General features: G+C 52.2%; 1 protein-coding gene across 1 annotated transcript in view; it reads left to right on the top strand.

The window, feature by feature from the left end:
* The window catches only part of FAM167A (family with sequence similarity 167 member A), a 40253-nt gene that overhangs the window by 13554 nt on the left and 7689 nt on the right, over positions 1–19010 (top strand). The window contains exon 3 of the mRNA XM_021072831.1: positions 5196–5979. Coding sequence (XP_020928490.1) covers positions 5611–5979 — 369 coding nt within the window. The 5' untranslated portion in view covers positions 5196–5610. The remainder of the gene's footprint in view (positions 1–5195; positions 5980–19010) is intronic.

The following is a 19010-nucleotide window of genomic DNA, read 5'->3' as shown; positions in this document are numbered from 1 at the left end:
GGAAAAGAAACATCGAGAAAGTCCCCGGTAGAAGTGCTATAGTCTGAGAAGCCCCTGAGCCCAGTGTGATGAGCCAACCTAGAGCCAGACTGCAGGGGTTCAAATCCCACCTTCACACTTGCCACACTTAAGATTGTGGCACGTGCAGGAGGCAAATCCTACCCTGGGCAAGGGACTCGACCTCGCTGTGTCTCGGTCTCCTTATCTGTGTCACAGAGACAATGATAATACTTTCCTCGTAGGGGTGTTGTGAGGATTAAATGTGTTTGTGCATGTAATGCTCTTAGAACAATGCCTGGCGTGATCTGCTCTGAGTAAGCGGCAACTAATGTTGTTGTGATGACATAACTTTTTCCCCCACATGGTCTTGTTGCCACCCCGGGGGCACACACAGCTTGGGCAAGTCCAGGACAACTTGAAGGGGGAAATCCCTGCGAACAGAGGTGGAGAGGGAGGGAAGGGCGTTCCCGGTGGAGGGAACAGCTTGTGTAAAGTCATGAGGGCTGTGAGAAGGCCTGGTATTTAGTGTTGGAAAGACTAAGCATCATGGAGAAGAAATGAGATAATTCTAGGGAAGGACCGCAGACTGGAAGGAGCAGGCAGGAGCCTGGGGATCCGAATTGGGAGAAAGTGGCTTTTGAGGTTCTTAGGAAAATGCTGGGTGAGGGAGTGAGGGAGCAAGGGCCCCCTAAGAGAGAGAGGGGAGGAGAGAGGGAGAGAGAATGGGTCACCAGCATCCTTCCTGCCCTCGGCTCCCATCTAGGAAGTGGATTTGGAAGTTGTCCAAGTGGACAGATGAGGTCACAGTGAGATGAAGTGCTGGTGCAATGACTGGGCTGCACCCACCTGGCTCCCTCAGCAGCCAGGGGAATTAGCTCATGGCTGGCACGGCCTCCTTCATGGGAGCCACCATGGGCCCAAAGGGAGCCAGGAGTGTGTTTAAGCAGCAGTCCCTGTGTTCAGCACAGGTCCCAGGCACTGGTTGCTATAGAAAGGGCAGCGCGCCCTCGGGAGCTGTCTTCTGCTTGGGGAATGTCACGTCCCTCTGCAGCCCAGTGGCCTGCCTGGCGGGGCAGGCCTGGGCCTGGTGGCATTACCGTCTGGCCTTGTTTTTCCTGATGCCCAGGTCCAGGTCTGGCTGTGTCCTGTGGCTTCCCTTCTCAGGTGCTCTGCCTTTGCCAGGTCCCCGGGGAGTGTCCCTTTGTCTAGGGTTTCCTGTAGGCCAGGCACTGTTAAGGGCTCCCTATTTGTCACTTTACCCACTTTTCTTTTTAGCTTTTTAGGGCCATACCTGTGGCATATGGAAGGTCCCAGGCTAGGGGTTGAATCGGAGTTATAGCTGCCAGCCTACATCACAGGCGCAGCAACAGCAACGTCAGATCCAAACTGTGTCTTTGACCTATACCACAGCTCATGGCAATGCCGGATCCTTAACCCATGAGGTTAACCCACGTAGGATCCTTAACCCACGTGGGATCCTTAACCCAAGAGCAAGGCCAGGGAATCGAACCTGCATCCTCATGGATACCAGTCGGATTTGTTTCCTCTGGGGAACTCCCTCACTTTACCTTTGAAACCACCTGTGAAGTTGACATTATCACCCCCTGGGCCGACTTTGAGAGCAAGGCTTCAAGAGGGAGAGACCCAGGCAGCCCGCAGGGCCCTGTGCTTGGGTTCATGTTCCACTCTCACCGTCTTGAAATTCATAATACTTTTTAATACGGGGCCCTGGCTCCATTCTGCACCAAGCCCAGCAAATGATGTAGCAAATCCTGGTTATCCCCATTTCTCAGGAGAAGACGCAGAAGCACAGGGCGGTCATGAAGCCACACGCCCAAGACCAGAACTGGGCCCCTGGGGGTCTGACTCTGAGGCCCACGCCCTCTGGAGCAAAAAGGGGCTGATCCAAGTTCTTTAACCTTCCCAGCCTTAATTTTCCCATTTGTGCAATGGGGGGATCCCACCTGTTACGCAGGGCTGCTGTGAGTCTCTGAGTGTATGGATGTACTTTATACACTCGCTAAGGCTTGGCCATCAAGTATCAGCATCAGCTGACTCCCAGCTCAGGGCACTTCTATGAATGCCTCCAGGTCATCCTGTGTAGATCTCTGAATTGATTTAGATCTTTGCTGAACTGATTTAGAAACCGCTGATTAAAATAAGCGGAGTTCCCATCGTTGCTCTGTGGTAATGAACCCAATTAGTATACATGAAGTTGTGGGTTCGATCCCTGGCTCAGCTCAGTGGGTCAAGGATCCGGAGTTGCCGTGAGCTGTGGTGTAGGTTGCAGATGCAGCTCAGATCCCACGTTGCTGTGACTGCAGTGTAGGCAGGGCACACCGAATCGACCCCTAGCCTGGGAGCTTCCACATACCATGGGTGCAGCCCTAAGAAGACAAAAATAAATTTAAAAATTACAAAATAAAATAAGCTCCCCTCCCCAGGAGGCAGCCACATGAAGGCTGTGGTAGCTGTTTCCTACCCCAGAAGGAAGACCCTTCCGAATGAACGGGACTCCCTCTGCAGGGAGTGTACAGCTGGGGGAAAGCAGTGGGGGTGGGGTGGGCGGCAGTCCTCCCAGCAGCTGCTTTGGCTCACAGATCCCAAGCAGCATCTGCAATTATATCTTCTCCAATCGCTGGACATTTCCAGCGCTCCCCTGTCAGAGGGAGAAGCCCTGTAGGGTAAAATCACTCTGGGCACCCTCCAAACAGACTCTGGCACCTCAGCAAAGAGGCAGACGGCGCCTGAGAGAGGCCTCAGACGGCAGCTCATAAGTCTTTAGATTTGGAGAGATTCTTTTGTTGTTGTTGTTATGTATATCCCTTGAGCAGGAACTCTGGGACTCTGTCTTTTTATTATTATTATTATTATAGTTGATTTACAATGTTCTGTCCATTTCTGCTGTACAGCAAAGTGACCCAGTTATACATATACATACATTCTTTTTCTCATATTATCCTCCATCATGTTCCATTACAAGTGATTGGACATCGGTCTGTGCTATAGAGCAGGACCGCATTGCTTATCCACTCCAAATGCAAACTCCCAATCCATCCCACTCCCTCCCTCTCCCCCTTGGCAACCACAAGTCTGTCCTCCATGTCCACGAGTCTGTTTCTTCTGGGACTCTGTCTTATTGATGAGCTATGGGTTTCTTTTTTTTTTTTTAATTTTTTACATTCATTTATTTTTTTTTATTACTCAATGAATTTTATTACATTTATAGTTGTACAATGATCATCACAACCAAATGTTATAGCATTTCCATCCCAAACCCCCAGCGCATCCCCCCACCCCCAACCTGTCTCAGCAAGCCTGGTGGCACCTACAGCTGGACCATCTGATCCCAAGTCTAGGGTTTCTGTCTCAAACCCAGTGATTCTCAACCCTGGTCATTTCTGACCACCCAGGGAGCTTTACGATACGCTGATGCCTGAGTCTGGCGCAGACTAACTGAATCAGGACCCCCGGGACAGGTCTGGGACCCAAGTTTGTGGAAGTCCCTCAGGATTCTCATTTGTGCAGCTGAGGGGTGAAGTCTGGGTTTCTCTTCCATCAGTTGGAGTGGAAGATTGCTTCTCCTTCCCGGGGCTAGGCTCAGAGATTTCCCTCTGGAAAAGTGCCATTGCAGGAAGGGTCACAGAAACTATCCAGAGAGAGGCAAGCTCAGCTCTTCTCCAGTAGCTCCAAGCCCGGTGGGAGAGGAGCCCACAGCTTCCTTCGTGGCCCAGCCTGGGTTCTGATATTACCCCGCCCACAGTGGCCCGAAGTCCTGTTCCCATCACTTCAAGACAAGCAATCACAACTCTTAGTCTCATTTTTTTCTTCTCTGGCACGTATAGGTCAATAAAAATCTCTTCCTTCTGCCTCCTCTCCACACCAAGGGTGGCGTCCTCTCCAGGCTGCAAAGGTTGTTTTTTGGGTTTTTTTTTACGTAAACTTTATCTTGGACATTGTTCCACACCAATTCCATCTCTATAGTACAGATTTTTAAAGCTCACCCCAAAAGCCAAGGGGTCCTCTTCATGACCCTAGTGAAACATCTCCCACTCTGATGGCTGCTGGTGCCCACCTGCCAGATCCCGTGGAATGTGGAGGTTGGGAGCCTGGGCCTAATTCCGGCTCAGTTACTTCTCTACCCTGAGGCTCCACATTATGCAGCAGGGGCCCAACCCCTTCCCTGGAGATGGGAAGACCAAGTCAGATTCGAGAATGGCAGCCCTGGCCTGGGAGGCCATGCCATGTGGGCATTTTAGGGGAAGGTGAGAGCCCTCTTTCTAGAATGGTGAGTCATGGCCTAGCTCTATTTAACAATCCAGCCATGTGCAGTCAGCTCTCCCCTCAGCGGCTGCAGGTTGATCTGCTTCCTCCTCTGACGGGGTGAGGTAAGGCATTGTTCTTGGAAAAAGAAGCTGAGAGTGTACAGGAGGGCTGGTGCCTAGGGCAGGGCTGGGGTGGGCGGGGTGGGGCAGGGTCCGCTGTCCCTGGGCCCCAGGCTCACTTGAGTCTGCTTACCAGTATCTGCATGGAGACCCCCACCTTCTACTCCAGGCAGCCTCAGATCAGAGTGACCTGAGCCTCAGAATCAGACACCCAGCCCTGTCCTTGCCAATTGCCGAGAGCTCATGGATAAGTCATTTAACCTCTGGAGATGCAGGGTCCTCATGTGTAAAATGGGGATAAAACCCAGCAATTACAGGAGTTCCCATCGTGGCGCAGTGGTTAACGAATCCGACTAGGAACCATGAGGTTTCAGGTTCAATCCCTGGCCTTGCTCAGTGGGTTAAGGATCCGGCATTGCTGAGGCTGAGGTATAGGCTGGTGGCTACACCTCTGATTAGACCCCTAGCATGGCAACCTCCATATGCCACTGGAGTGGCCCTAGAAAAGGCAAAAAAAAAAAAAAAAAAAGACAAAAAAGATACAACCAGAAAAACAAACAACCCCCCCCCCAGCAATTACAGACTAGCAACAAGTATTAGATAATAGAGGTGGAATCATTGCATAAATGGTGAGACATTGAACAAAGTATTGACTAATTCACTTTTCTGCCTTGACGTGGGGTGTTGAAACGGCCTCTCCTGTACCAGTAGTCAGCACCCCTTCCACTGAACCTCTCTGAGCCTCCATGGCCCCTCCCGCCTCATTAAGGGGAGGGATCAGCATTGACACAGTTCCAATCCTTCCTGCAGGCCTCACACCAGCCAGCAGCTTCTCACCGCCTGCCCTTCCCCACAAGGAAGGGGCTCCAGCCCGAATCCCCGCCCATCTCCGATTTGCCTGCACCTCCTCCAGCACCGATAGATCTTCTTGGCAGAGCTGCCCCCAAAGATTCCTGCTAACACTTGTCTGGTCCTGCCTCTTGCAAAGCATGGCACCCACAGTGCTCCAGGAAGCATCTTAAATCCCACTTGCTGGCAGCTGTGGCGGGGGACGCCCTGTGTGGCTCATCCTCCGTCCCTTTGGACTCTGGGAGCTGCACGCATCCTAGCGATGCCCTCGGGAGCCTTGGCCCCAGCTGGATGAGACATTCCAGAGCCGGATCTGACCTTGCCACCCAGCAAGACTCCCACGCTGCCCTCCCCCACCTCCCCGGCAGACCCTAGGATGTCGGTGCCCCAGGTCCAAGTAGAAGAAGCGGTGTGTGGGGAAGAAGGGCCAGCAGAAGCAGCCCCACCTCCCGATGACCACCTCCGGAGCCTGAAGGCCCTCACAGAGAAACTGAGGCTGGAGACCCGCAGGCCCTCCTATCTGGAATGGCAGGCCAGGCTGGAGGAGCAGACCTGGCCCTTCCCGAGGCCGGCAGCCGGGCAGCGGGGCTGTGCAGAGAAGGAGGCCGTGCTCCCCCCGAGGGCACCTGGGCAGCATCCCCCACCTAACAGGCGTGCCAGCCAGGATGACGAGCCCCAGGCCACGGGCAGGCTGGAGGGCTTCGAGAGCATTGACGAAGCTCTAGCATGGCTCCGGAAGGAACTGGTAAGTGGCTGTCCCTCCAGGAAGCCCCAGAAAAGATGCCATTCTCTCTGTCTCTGCCTCGACCCCTCTGTCCCCATCTCTCCCCATCCCTACACCTCCCTAATGCAGTTTCCTGTGTAGTTAAGGGTTGGCCTCGTTACTATGTGGGTACATGGGATCCATGTATGTGTCCGGTGACCCATAAGCACTGGTGCTTATGAAGAACTTGAGCCCATGTTCTGAAGGTGTCTCCAGCCTTCCCTGATGCCTCCTGGCATCAGAGTCTCATATTCTCCTTCCTGACTGCCAAGGGGGCTCCTGGACAGTGACTGCTCCTCTTCCTCTTTGAAACCCTCTCACTCTGCCACTCACCCAAGTTGCCAGCCACTCCTATGACCCCTGGTTCAGCAGCCACCCTCCCTGTGGTGCTATGCTGGGCAGCAGGGCTGTGTGGGGTGAGCACAGGGCCGCCACTGCTCTATGGAGCTCGGGCTCAGCCCAGCAGTGAGTGTCCACCAGTACTGAGGGGTAGAGAGCTGTCCTGGGTGGCATGGCTGATCACGCCTGGCTGCAGTAAAGGTCGGAGGCTGGATATGAAATTGCCCATAAGCTGGGGTTGGGGGCATTCAGGTGGAGTAAGTGTGAGCAATGGGTGTGCGCAGGGGAGCCAGGGCCGGAGGCTTGAGCTTTTTCCTGCCCACAAGCACAGCAGGCTCCCATCAGTGGCAAAGCTCAGCACATGAGAAGGGAGTGGGCGGGCAGATCTATATGCCCATTGCCCAGGGGAGTCACCCATTCCAACATGGTGGCATCTCAGCAGAGCCAGGCATGGCTTTAATCACATGCTCTCACTCCTGCCCCACCTGCCCCACTCTTTGTGGCCCAGGCCACACTGGGCCAGTCAGGCTACTCTGGCCACAGGGGAACCAGCAATCAAGGACCAAGAGCCATCAATGACTCCTGGGTCCACAGGGTAGGCAGAGGCCTGCCTGGTTTGTTTGGCAGAATCCTAAAAATAAATCCCCTCCGGGGCCTGGAATTTCTCGTGCGTTAAGATGAATAATTGGGACCAGGAGAGGGGGGCTCAGGGATTCAGGTATCTGAGATGTCTTTTGGGGGTTTAATCTTTGATGTTTAGACTGTTTCTCAAAACACACCCCTCCACTGTCACCATGTCTGTCATGGTCACTGGAGTGTGAGTTACTGGCACAGAAGGTGGGGCCCCTGGGGATTCGCTGTGTATCCAGACTCTCATCACCACTGGCTGCACCTGGAGTGTGTAAGAGGTGAGGACGGATGGACACACAGCAGCCAGGACAGACCCTGGGAGCTGCTCTTTAAATCCTTGAGGCTTGGAGTTCCCATTGTGGCTCAGCCGGTTAAGAACCCAGCTAGTATCCTTGAGGATGCAAGTTCCATCTCTGGCCTCGCTCAGTGGGTTAAGGATCTGGCGTTGCCACAAGCTGTGGTATAGGTCTCAGACACTTCTTGGATCTGGTGTTTTGTGTGCTGTGGCTGTGGCGTAGACCTGAAGCTGCAGCTCTGATTCGATCCCTGGCCTGGGAACTTCCATGTGCCACGTGTAGGGCGGTAGAAAAAAAAAAATCCTTGAGGCTGAACTGTTTTGATTTGTTTTCATAAAGAGGAACAAACATTATTCCTGTTAATCAAGAATTCAATTTGTTGGCTTTGGGTTCATTTGAGGTTTGATTGCTTCTGGGAATGGAGGCTTTTACTTCCTAAGGAAGCTGCAAGGCTGGTGGGTCCCCGTTTGGGGTGGAAATCAGACGGATTCGCTCTGTGTGAACCGGGAGGGCATCTCCAGAGTTGTCCAGCTCGTCCTCCAGTTGAGAGCCACCTCCCCACGGGCTGGCTGTGTATTAGACTCACTGGGAAGCCTTGAAATCCCCAGTCCTAGACCACACCTGAGACCAGTCAAAGCAATATCCGGGGTGGGACCCAGCCATCCGGAGTTTTTAAAGCCATTCTGAAAGTGCAGCCTGGGTTGAGGACCATTGCTGTCGATCTACGGGCCCTGCTCTTTTTTCTTGCCGAGCCCGTTGCAAGCGAAACAGCACGAGGTGCCCCCGCCAGAGTGTGCTGGCTGAGAGGAGGAAGGTGGGCCAGTTAAGGACAACTCTGGGTGACATACAGAGTCACACTGCACAGGCAGGGAAAGGAGTGTCAGTCGTCAGGACTGATGTGTTGTAAACAAGGACAGGGCATATCAGCATTACCCATAACGCTTGATGTTTGCATAGTTTCTACTTTCCATGCCATTTCTCTGTGCTACCAAGGGTGGGTGATAATAGTAGTAATACCAAGATTTATTATGAATTGAGCGATTACTGTGTGCCAGGGACTTCCCATGCATGACTTACCTCTTCTGGGTATCACATCTGCTTCCTGTTACCCCATTTTGCAGAAGAGGAAACTGAGGCTCAGAGAGGCATGTAGCCATAAGCAGGAGGGTAGAAATTTGAATAGTAGTCCATCTAGTCGCATGGCCCAGGCTCTTCTTAGCCACCGTACTACAGAGTGTCTTCCAAAGGCAGTTGGTTTTGCTCTGTGATTCCTAAAAATGTAAGTTCACAAAGACGTCCTCAGTCAACAGGACGTGGGGGGGGTGGGTGTAGGGAGAAATAAGGTTGATGAGGGGCCAGCCCTCACGCCGCCATCGCTTTGATTCCTGCAGCAGGCCTGTGCGATCATTGTTGCTGTCTCCACTTTACAGATGAGTAAACCGAGGCTCCTAGAAGTCAGATGACCTGCCTAGAATTAAAGGACTAGTACGTGGTGAACTCAGCCTTCACCAGAGAGAGCAGAGCTTTGTGGAGGGGGCAGGGGGTGAGCCTGGAGCAGCAGCCCTCCCACAGGGCCCCAGCAGACATGCCTCCTGGGCTGCAGGTAGAGAAACTCTCAAAGCAGCGACTCTCAAACTCTAATGGGAAGATTCTGATCTTGTTAACATGATTCAGAGTCTGATCCTCCAGATCTGGGAGAGGGTCGTTGATTCCAAATTTCCAGCAAGCTCCAAGGTACTGCTACAGGGCTGTCCACAGACCACACTTTAAGAATCAAGGACTGAAAGGCAGGCAGGACTGGCATCAGGGAACCAAGCAGGGACTTTGAGGAAAGCCCCAGGGGTCCCCCAGCCTGTGCCCTAAACCCCATCCCTGCTGTCACTGCCTGCTGGGCTTGGGGGGTTCTGGGGATGAAGTCACGGCGGCCCACGTCAAGCGGTGCAAGAGCCAAATTGGTTCAGAAGACTCTAAGTCTGAGATCAGAGCAGCCCAGATGCAGATCAGCCGGCAAGCCAACTGAAACCTGCAGTTCCGCCTGCTTCCCAGATTAAACAGCAACAATAGCAGCCTATAAAATCCTTTGATTGACTTGAAAGCGGAATTGAACATTTGATCCACACGCCCAGCTTCCTGCTAAGTCTCAGTCAAAACATTAAACTTCATGCTATTGTTTCTCCAATTCGTCATCTGTGAACTCAGTGAAGGTGTCATTAAAAATTAACCTATTTTTAAAAAATAACCTTTGTTTTATTTGAGTCCAGAGTCAAGTGTTCTCTGTACCTGGACAGACTCTCACTGCTGATTTGTCAGGCTCATAAGCAAACTGATCTTTTCTCCTGATATGGCCAAGGAAACAGATTAAAAGTGCATAATTCAGGAGTTCCCGTCGTGGCGCAGTGGTTAACAAATCCGACTAGGAACCATGAGGTTGCGGGTTCGGTCCCTGCCCTTGCTCAGTGGGTTAACGATCCGGCGTTGCCGTGAGCTGTGGTGTAGGTTGCAGACGCGGCTCGGATCCCGCGTTGCTGTGGCTCTGGCGTAGGCAGGTGGCTACAGCTCCGATTCAACCCCTAGCCTGGGAACCTCCATGTGCCGCGGGAGCGGCCCAAGAAATAGCAACAACAACAACAACAACAAAAATAAAAAATAAAAAAAAAAATTAAAGTGTGTAATTCAGGAATTCCTGTTGTGGATCAGTGGGATGAGGACCCGACCTTGTCTCTATGAGGATGCAGGTTCAATCCCTGGCCTCGATCAGTGGGTTAAGGATCTGGCATTGCTGTGGCTGTGGTGTAGGTCGGCAGCTGCTGTTCTGATTTAATCCCTGGCCCAGGAACTTCCATATGCTGCAAGTGCAGGCGTAAAAAGAAAAAAATAAAATAAAAAATAAAAATCTGTAGTTCAGCCAGCCGAGCTTATCCAAGGAGCCATGGATGTAGCCCTCGAGGTGCTTATCAGTGCTGACTCTCCTAGGGGCAGGCGACGCCAGGCCTGGGAGGACAGGCCGTCCACCCCTGCCTCCTGAGAGGCCAGCTCAAAGGCCGAGAGTAACTGCCTGAACCTTGTCTCCAAGGCCAGGGAGGAGCCTAGCAGCTCCCTCAGGGTCCACTGTCCCTCTCAGCTGTCACCACAGTGAAAGCAGTGGTCATCCCCAACACTCCCTGCAAGTAGAAGGTTTTCCTTCATTTTCAGGTGTTGGGGGTATAAAGAAGGTGGGAAGCCTCAAACCCTGTTGGCAGTGCTCCTCCAGCCAGAAGGCCCAGCCTTGGGCTCCATGAGTAAGCAGGGCAGGTGTCACCATCCGGCCGTGGCAGGCACGGCTGCCGTCTCTGTACTCAGCAGCTACCAGACACCTGACTCCCCAGGCTGAGGCCAAGCCTCACTTTCTGGAGAGACTGACTTAGAGCTGGTGAAGTGGCTTCTGCAAGTCTGCTTGATCCAGGCTGTGCCCGTTGCCAGAGGTCACAGCCTCCAGCTTTCCACCTGCAGGGTGGCCTCGCTAGGTAGCCAGGTGGCCTGGAGTGGGTGGGGACGCTGCTTCAGGAAGGGGTGACCTAGAAAGGGCACAGCCCTGAAGCTGTGAACTCAGCTTTTGTGACAGGACCTGTCATAAGCCTCTGCATTTGATCACTGAGCTTGCAGCCCCAGAGGAAAAGGATGCTCTCTTCTGCGCCTCTCTTCAATCCTGCTGAAACCTTCCCCTTGCCAACCTAAAGGACAAAGAAACGGGAGAGATCTTCTACTTGGCTCATGAACTAAAACCAAAACAAAATGTTCCAGCTTCTTAAGGCGCTATCTTGGTGGCAAGATTTCCTGGGCGTCGGCAGATATTTTTCTTTTAGCCTCACGTAGGTGTTTGATCCCCATAGACAGACCCCCCAGAAAGGTGTTTATGGTTGCTCAGAAAAGGGAAAAGAAACCTGACAAGTTTTAATACGTCCAAGGCCTGCCGTGGCAGGAGCTCCTGGACCCAGCTGGCTTGTCTGTGGCCGCAGCTTGGTTCCAGCCTCTCCTGGTGAACATTTTCCTGCCTGTGCTGCCCTCTTGACAAGCACAGGACTGGTCCAGATACAGCTCTCTGAGGCCAGTGATGTCCATTGCTACTGAATGATAGCGGCCAAATGGCATTTGACTGTCAGTGAGTGTCTTGTGATGGGGATGGAGATGGGAGATGTGAAGGTGATAACCCTGTTAATCCCACCCAGCCAGGGAGCACATTATGGTCCCCAAAGCACTTTTACGTAGAGTATCTAAGAGAGAAGCCTGGGAGGAATTTGCTATTCCCATTTTTCCAATGAGAAGACTGAGGCTCAGAAAGATGATGAGCCCGAGGGTCAGAGAGGTTAAATGACTTGCCCAAGGTCGTACATAAGGATGTGGCTGAGCCAAGACTCAGACACGCAGCTCCTGGCTCTGGACCCAGATCTCTTTCCTCTGTACTGGGCACAGGGGCTCACATCGAATGTTCAAGTCAGTGGGGCCATGAGTTGTCAAGAAGCCTGCATTTAAAATCCTCCTGAATAATGTTACAATCTCCCCCAATTTCTTTTTTTTTTTTTTTTTTTTGTCTTTTGTCTTTTTGTTGTTGTTGTTGTTGCTATTTCTTTGGGCCGCTCCCGCGGCATATGGAGGTTCCCAGGCTAGGGGTCCAATCGGAGCTGTAGCCACCGGCCTACGCCAGAGCCACAGCAACGCGGGATCCGAGCCGCGTCTGCAACCTACACCACAGCTCACGGCAACGCCGGATCGTTAACCCACTGAGCAAGGGCAGGGACCGAACCCGCAACCTCATGGTTCCTAATCGGATCCGTTAACCACTGCGCCACGACGGGAACTCCCCAATTTCTTTCTAATTATTGCAATTATCCATATGGGAAGATGAGGGGAAATGTTTAAAATGATTTTTTTAATATATTACAAAAATTTTTTAATTAAAAAAATGAAAATAATAAAAACAGTTTCTGGAATATAAATAAAATAAAATAAAATCCTGCTGATTTCAGACTGGGACACGTGTTGAGGGTAACAGAGTTATTGGCAATGCCTCATGACAACTTCATGGCAGGGACGGGGGCAGCCATGCCTGGTCCATGATGAGGGTTATAACTTGCTCAGAGCCAGCCAGGAGGGTGCTGGCTGAGCTGGGGGTGGGGAGGGGGGGTGTTTGTTTTGTGCTTTTTAATTTTATGGCCACACTCTGGAATTTCCCAGGCCAAGGATTGGACCCAAGCCACAAAGGCAACCTTTGCCACGGCTGCCGTAATGCCAGATCCTTTAACTCAATGTGCTGGGCTGGGGATTGAACCCACAACCTCTGTAGCAATCTGAGCCACTGCAGTTGGATTCTAAACCCACTTCGCCACAGCAGGAACTCTACTGGGTTTTGATACACAAGAGTTTCTAGCCCAGGCATCCCTTTGCCTGAGGCTAGGTCTTCTCTGTGTAGCTGGGGCTTTCTGCTCCATCCACTCCTGCAAGAAGAAGACTGCCTCGTTCATCTGGCCAGATGCTGCCCTTTGGTAGTTACTAAAGAATTGATTAAACAAAGGAGCCTGCAAAGGAGATACTCCAAGACACCAATAATCCTTAGCTCTGGGAGCTGCTATTATTCTTAGGAATTTGCTGTAGTTTCTGCAATTTCTAAAATAGAAATATGTATGGTTAAGGGAGAAGAAAGATGATAAGAGACAAAAGAAAGTAAAGAACCAAGCTCCTCCCCATCTTGCTCGTATAACTGGTTCCCGTGTCTTCCCTCGTAGCCTCCAGATTAAATAAGGCATGGACTCTCCTAAAATAAGATTGAAAATGAGGCCTGCCTCCCCAGACATTCCCCACTCAGTGTGAGAGCAGGGGGATGAAGGTGACTCCAAATTAGGAGATCCTGCCTGCTTTCCTTCTCTTGGCCAAGGAGATGGAAGAGGGAAGGAGAGGTCTGATGGCTGCACTTAACCAGAAGAATAGCGCCGGGCGGTCCTAGGGCTAAAAGAGGCAGAGTTTCCCTCTAATCCCTCCCTCTGTTCCTTCAGTATGAGCAGTGTTCACTGAACAGCTGGGCTTAGGTGCTGATGTGAGTGGGGCCAAGGTGACTGGGACAGGGCTTCAGAATTTAGGGTTCCCCTCTGTGGGTCAGACAGACACGTAAACAGTGACACCATGTGACAAGAGCTATGCTAAAGGTATGATATAGTTCCCAAAAGCCTTGGGGAGTGAGGCCCAGGTCCAGCATTCATTGTGCGCCAGGCACAGAGGATTTTGAAATGAACCGGAAGGGAGTTCCTATTGCAACTCAGTGGCTTAAGAATCTGATATAGTGTCTGCGGGGATACGGGTTTGATCCCCAGCTCTCTCAGTGGGTTAAGGATCTGGCCGCAAGCTGTGGTGTAAGGTCACAGATGCTCCTCGGATCCAGTTTTGCTGTGGCTATGCAGCAGACCAGCAGCTGTAGCTCCAGCTCGAACCCTAGCCTGGGAACTTCCATTTGCCGCAGGTGTGGCCCTAAAGAGAAAAAAAAAAGAATGGAATTAACCAAAGGGAAGTTCACATCCCTCACTTCCTCAGCAATAAATCCACGTCTCCAAGTGTGATTGACAGTAGGCATCTCCTTATCCCCTCCCATTCACATTCTCCTAATAATTAACACCCAGCTCCTGTGATGGGCACCATCCCAGCTGTCATAACTACCCTCTGTGCTAGTGTGTAGTGACTGTTGGATCAGGCATCAAAAGGGATGGGGAAAAAACAGATCCCTCCCTACCTGCCGTGGAAATTCAGATGCCTAAGGGTGGGACGTCATATGTGCCTGCAGGTGATTCTAATGTGACTGGGCCATTAGCTGGTCACAGGTGGGGTTGGCAGAGCATAGTAACATGCATTGTAACTAGATTAAATTTCCAGTCCAGTTCTACCACATCCAGGCTGCGTGAATTTAGGAAATGAAGTTAACGTGGCCCTGGGTTTTGTCACCATGAAACGGGGATGATGAATCCCTGCCTGGCAGGGTGCTGTGATGGGTCAGTGAGGAGGGCAGAAGCAGGGGCAGAGGGCAGCTGTTGGGTCCTGAGATGGTCAGGCACTATGTCACGCACATTTCTGTGTCCCACGTCATTGAATAGTGCGCTCTTTTACAATGGGCACTATTACCCCCATTTTGAGGATGAGAAAACTGAGGTAAAGAGATGTGCTAAAGATCAACCAGCAGAGCAGGGATGGGAACCCAGATCTGCTGGCCTCAGAACCCCGGCTACACAGCCAGTGGCTTCCAAGGCCAAATGAGGTGAAGGCATGTCATGTTTGATGAGGTTTAATATTCATTCAACACACAGTCTCTACTCCTGTACGCCAGCATTTACACAGTTCTGCACTCTTTCCAGGTGCGCCCCTTCCCCAATGCAAAGACCGGGTCTGGGGGCACCCAGGCCCTGAAACCTGTAAACTAACACTCCCTGTGTTTTACAGGCTTTAGATCCACCCCGGCCCTGGGGCTCCGCCAGGGGCCGAAAAGCCAGATACTGCTGTGCATTTGGCGGCCTTGTCCCCCGGGCTCAGGCCTGAGCCAGGTGCAGCCAGAAAGCTAACAAAAGCCAGGGAAAGGCCGCAGAGACTCCCTCAAGGCAACTAAGGCCTTGGCAGCAGAGAGGCGGCTTCCAGGTCTGCACTGAAGGCCTGCCACTCAGGAGGCACTGCTCTCAGCCCCAAGCCAGGCCAGGCCAGGCCACAAGATCCTCGGGAACCCGGGAGGTGGGGGCCCAGGTGGCAGTTGCCCTGACTTCTTGGCCCACCACCAGCTCCCCCATTCCCAGAGCAGATCCAGGGACTGAGGAGGCAGGTTCCAGGGTCACTGAGTGTGAAATGACCAGAGAGCAAATGGTCTAACTCGCAGCTGGAGGGTGTGGCAGAGACCAGATTTGCTTCATCTCCTTCTGAGGCACAAGCAGCAATCTGCGTACAGAAACTGCAGGTGGGAGTTCCTGTTGTGGCTCAGCAGGTTAAGAACCCGACTAGTATTCATGGGGATGCGGGTTCCATCCCTGGCCTCTCTCAGTGGGTTAAAGATCCAGCGTTGGTGTGGGCTGTGGTGTAGGTCAGCTCGGATACAGCTCGGATCCCATATTGCTGTGGCAGTGGTGTGAGCTGGCAGCTGTAGCTCCAATTAGACACCTGGCCTGGGAATTTCCATATGTGACATGGCACATGCAGCCCTAAAAGCCAAAAAAATAAAAAAATAAAAATAAAAGAAGAGAAAAAAGAAAAAGAAACTTCAGGTGCAGGGGCACCTTAATTACTCAGATGAGCCGGCTTCCACGGCTCCCTCCCTGGGGCAGTGGAGTTACTTCCCAGCTCTTGGGCAGCCAGAGTTACCGATTGGTTCAAGGGCTCCCTCAACCTGGAATGTGAAGCTCCCAGCCCATCGGTTTCCCAGCAGGGAAGCCCAGAACCCAAGAAAACTCTAGAAGTCCCCACCCAGGTGCCCCAGGGGTCCTCTGAGGGCTCTCTAAGGAGGCCAGGTGTCAGGCCCTGGTCGTTCACCTTTAACTGTGGCCCTGGCCAGAGCTGATCTCCAGGCAGTCGCGTATTGAAGTGCAGTTCCTGCCTGTGACAGCGAGTGCTTCCTGCAGGTGCAAGTGCAGAGGTATTGCAAGGCACTTGCAGCAGAGCATGAAATGTTGGGGTGTCTCCCCTCTGTCCACTTTCTCGCCCAGAGACATCCCTGAAGACGAGGTGAGGGAGCCAGCCCTCCCTGCCGTCTTGCTGGGGGGGCTCCATGGGAATAGCTGCGCCGTGGGCCCCACTCCAGCAACCTAACACAGGGGGTCAGGGTGGGGCACCATCCAGGGACCAGCTGTTGGCCGGCCGTACTTGGTAAAATGTGCAGAGTGACACAGGTGCTAAGTGTGAGCGATCACCCCCAAGCGTGTGGGAAGCACCGGTTGATGACTAGCTCTGCTCCAGGCAATTGAAGAACAAAGGAGAGTCCAGAACTCCCTAAACCTAGTATGAGAGAGGAGTCTTGTAGGAAGTAACAAAAAAATAATGGAATGCTTAGCTCTGACTATGCAGAAGAGATAAAATGGAGCTCATATTTGGGAACTCCATGTCCTGTACCAAGTGTCTTATATATGTTTTATTGAGTTAGTTATAATCATGCCTACTTCACAGATGAGGAAGTTGAGGCTTAGCCAGCTTGAGCAACTTGCCCGACATCACACACCCACGAGTGGTAGAGAAGGACTTAGAACCCACAAGTTGATGCTCTTTTCATTCTACTCCAGGCCTCTCTGCAGTCCTGGAGGGCAGCTTGGGTGTGAAAGTCAAAGGTGCTTTTCCTAGGATTGCCCTGGCTGTGGAAAATCAAGACCTGCCTCTGGGGGGATTTCATTCTTCATTCATTCATTCATTCATTCACAGAATGGCTTTTAAGCACCATACCTGATCTCTGCTGGGTGTTTACCATCTGGTGGGGAGACAGTCAATGCTGTGTGAATGTAGAAGGAGCCCGTGGGAGGGGTGCCACCTACCTGTAGGGATGTGGGAAAGGGCTGAGCTAGGCCTGAGGATGATGGAGTAGGAAGGACTGGTTCTGGGGGAGGGGACCCAGACCCAGCGTGGCTGCCAGGAGTGGCCAGGGGCTCGGGATGGGAGGAAGAGAGCCAGGAGGGCGGGTTGTACCTTTGAAAGGTTTGAAGTAGGGGAGAGACCTGACCCCTGGCCTCTTGAATGCAGGCTGAGTGCAGAGAGTGGAGGAAGCCCAGAAGGAGACGGCCCAGGAGGCTGAAGGAGCAGAGTGAGGGGTGAACTGGGTGTGCTTTCCCGGCCTGACAACAGCACCCGCCTTCCTTCTCTCACTTCCAGGCACAGAAAGAAATCCTTTCTTGGGTGGACGATTTCCAGGGCTCCCTTAGGTCAGGAATGCAGTCTTCTGAGGAGGAGGGAAGCCAATGAGCATCCCCTTTCCACGAAGGGGTCACATCACCTGCCAGAGCCACTCATGGCCTCATGGGCTGGTCTGGGACTGTCTCAGTCCACTCAGGCCACTGCAGTGATATCTCAGACTGGGAGGCTGATAAAACACACAGCACCAGCCATCACAGTTCTGGAGGCTAGAATCTGGGATCCGGGCCCTCTTCTGAGTCAGACTGCAATGTGTCCTCACATGATGGAAGAGGTAAGGGAGCCCTGTGGGGTCTTTTTTTTTTTTTTTTCCCTTGTGTTTTAGGGCCACCTCCAAGGCATATGGACATTTCCAGGCTAGTGGTCAAATTGGAGATACAGCTGCCGGCCGACACCACAGGCACAGCAACATGGGCTCCAAGACACATCTGTAACCTACACCACAGTTCACGGCAACACCAGATCCTTTACCCATTGAGTGAGGCCAGGGATGGAACCTGCATCCTCAGGGATACTAGTTGGATTTGTTTCTGCTGTACCACAATGGGCACTCCTGTGGGGTCCTTTATATGAGGGCACTAATCCCAAACCTGGGGGCTCCACCCTCATGACCTCATCACCTCCCAAAGGCCCTACCCCCTAAGATCAACACCTTTGGTGAGGACACAGCTATTCGAACCAAAGCAAACTAGAACCCAGTGCCTCTGGGGACAGACCTGGGGGCTTTCAGATGTATCACCCCATCCTTTCCAAAGATCAGCCTCACCTGTGAAGGTGGCAGCTTAGCCTAGGACCTTCTAAGTTTGAAAAGCAAAGACCCTATGGTATAGTATGTAGAGCTTGACTCTTGCCATAAGGGAGCCCCGGGGGTGGGGGTGGAGAAACATGAAGCACATCCTGCTCTCTGTCTTGGCTCTGCTCTTTCCCTTCCAGCAGACGGTGGCTCCAGGGAGAGCAAGAGAGCCCCTGAGAAGGGCACGGCCATTCAGGGGAATCATCTCCTGCCCGGAGGGTGGGAGCCTTGGTACCTCCCACCCACCCACACCCCAGGCCAAGCCATCAGGAGAACCCGGATTCCTCCTGTCCCTGCCCGGCTGGTGGCAGCCAGGCCTGGCCTCAGCACCAGGAGCAATAAGCAGCCACTGCTCAATTTGGTTTCTAGGGGAGTTTGAAAGAAATTTAAAAATTTTTCCCAGCAGCACATCTTGATAACACCCCTCACTTTCTTTCCTCACAGCGTGATTCTGGCTCTTTCTCAGAGGCCAAACCCAAGATCAAATAATGAATCATGGTTTATCCAGGCTTCTAAGTACGTTTCCACACGGCACTGATTAAAACAATAACTGGAACTTTAGTTAAGTTAAATCATGAGACAGGTTACAAAAACTGTTCCCAAGTTTCACGAATTAAGTCTCCAGGACAAGGGAGCATGTTCTGAGAAAATGGCCCAGGTTTTATACCCAATGTCTCTTCAGCATCGATCAAAGACTAATTATAGCCTTCGAGCTGGGATAGTTTAGATACCAGCCTCAGAAATAGGGATTGAACAAAATCCCCTTAATCACCTGGGGACTTTTGTTTGTTTTTGTTCTGCCTGTGAGACTGACGGCACTAACAGCCTGAACCTAGGCAGAACACAGATCAGGACTTGAACCCACGTTTTACTCACCCGACGTCTGGACTTACTGAGGTTCAGGTTCTTTATGCCTCCACACAGAAGGAATTTAGGGAGAGACAATGTGATAGGCAAGAAATAGATTTCTTAAGATAGGACACTTGTGAAAGATGTGGAATGTGGAAACCGGGCAGGGCCTCCTCGTTTTATGTCTTTATTAAAGAGCCTGAGACGCTGGCCCTAAA

This window comes from Sus scrofa, chromosome 14 (genome assembly GCF_000003025.6).
Source record: "Sus scrofa isolate TJ Tabasco breed Duroc chromosome 14, Sscrofa11.1, whole genome shotgun sequence".
Classification (NCBI taxonomy): Eukaryota; Metazoa; Chordata; class Mammalia; order Artiodactyla; family Suidae; genus Sus; species Sus scrofa.
The sequence above is the reverse complement of the archived record's forward strand: the minus strand, read 5'-3'. Positions and strand labels throughout refer to the sequence as shown.